This window comes from Acanthisitta chloris, unplaced genomic scaffold (assembly GCF_000695815.1).
Source record: "Acanthisitta chloris isolate BGI_N310 unplaced genomic scaffold, ASM69581v1 scaffold16709, whole genome shotgun sequence".
In the NCBI taxonomy this organism is placed as follows: Eukaryota; Metazoa; Chordata; class Aves; order Passeriformes; family Acanthisittidae; genus Acanthisitta; species Acanthisitta chloris.
In genome coordinates this window covers 4,241-5,778 of record NW_008692159.1, presented here as the reverse complement: position 1 = coordinate 5,778, position 1,538 = coordinate 4,241, and the positions used below count along the sequence as shown (strand labels likewise).

Below are 1,538 nucleotides of genomic sequence, written 5' to 3'. Positions count from 1 at the left end.
CCCCAACCCTGGCAGTGTTCACAGCCAGGTTGGCTAAAGCCTTGAGCAACCTGCTCTGGTGGGAGGTGTCCCTGCCCAGGGCAGGGGGTTGGGGCTGGGTGATCTCTGAGGTCCATTCCCACCCCTTAACATACTATGAAGCTATGATTCTATAACATTCTATGAATTGCTCAGTTTCAAAACTGCTGGTGCCTCCCATCGCTCTCTTAGAGGAACCCACAGCTGCTACTGCTCCCTCGAGGACAGCCAAGGTCCCTTCTGTCTAGTGCCACTGTTCCCTTCCCCAGACTCAGTTCCACAGAGAGGTGATGGAGGCAAGAGCCATTTGTTCTCCACTGCACATTTGTCAGCATGTGATGGTGATTATGAAGATTAACAGCACAATAACTGAGCGTTTCCATTTAGGTGATGGATGAGCAGAAGCTCCTCCTGACTCTTAGTGCTGCAGTTCTTGGGGAATCTTTTTTTAAGTTCCATCAGTTGTAAGTCAAAGTAAATTAACAGAGTCTTTTTAAGCCCCCACAACAGCTGTTCTCCACTCAAAAAGCTCATGCTCTGTGTTTGGGGAACATATGTTGTGTTCTCAGTGTGCAGCACGGGGGGTGAGTCTAGGTCAGAGCTCTGCCAGCATCTCCTCCCAACTGTCCAGGGCCTGGGTGGGAGGAGATGTCCCAGAATGGGTTAACTGGGAGGAAATGTCCCTGAATGGGAGGACATAACCCTGAATGTGTTAACTGGGAGAAGATGTCCGTGAATGGGAGGAGATGTCCCTGAATGGGTTAACTGGGAGATGTCCCAGAATGGGAGGAGATACCCCTGAACTGGATAGGAACCCAGATGTGGATGTGCCCCACTGAGGGAGGAACCAAGTTCCCTACCTGGATGTGTGCATCAACCAGGTGCCCTGTCTGCCCAGGGAACACCCACTCCTGGGTGGTGATCTCCTGCTGCTTAGCACTGCCCAGGTGGGCCCAACCCCCTCACAGTGGTACCACAGCAGCAGCATCCCAGTCACCTCACAGGATGGCCAAGTCCAGACTCTGGCACAGTCTGGCACTCAGGAGGGCAGAAAGGAATTGGTTAGAAGCAGCAGCTCCAAGGCTGAAGTTCATGAAATTTAACACGGGCAAGTGCCAATTCTGCCTCTGGGATGGGGCAGCCCTGAGTGTACCTACAGACTGGGGAAGGAGAGGCTGGAAAGTAGTGCCAGGGGAAGGGCCCTGTGGGTCCTGGCTTATGGCAAGTTGGATATGAGCCAAGAGTGTGCCCTGGCAGCCAGGAGGGACATCGTGTCCTGGAGGACATCAGGCAAGGCATGGCCAGAGGGAGAGGGAGGGGATTGTCCTGCTCTGCTCTGTGCTGGGGCAGCCTCACCTGGAACATTGTGTGCAGCTTGGGCACCACAGTAAAATAAAGATCTAGTGCTATTAGAGAGTGTCCAAAGGAGGGACATGGCGATGGTGAAGGGCCTTGAGAGGAAGCCACACGAGGAGCAGCTGAGAGCACTTGGTCTGTTCAGCTGGAGAAGAGGAGACTGA

General features: G+C 53.5%; 1 protein-coding gene across 1 annotated transcript in view; it reads right to left on the bottom strand.

The window, feature by feature from the left end:
• Nucleotides 1-1,538, bottom strand: part of LOC103809697 (cholesterol desaturase daf-36-like) — a gene marked incomplete at both ends in the record, with an annotated part of 6,063 nt that overhangs the window by 847 nt on the left and 3,678 nt on the right. Inside the window, 2 exon segments of the mRNA XM_009082553.1 lie at nt 879-955; nt 958-1,058. Coding sequence (XP_009080801.1) covers nt 879-955; nt 958-1,058 — 178 coding nt within the window.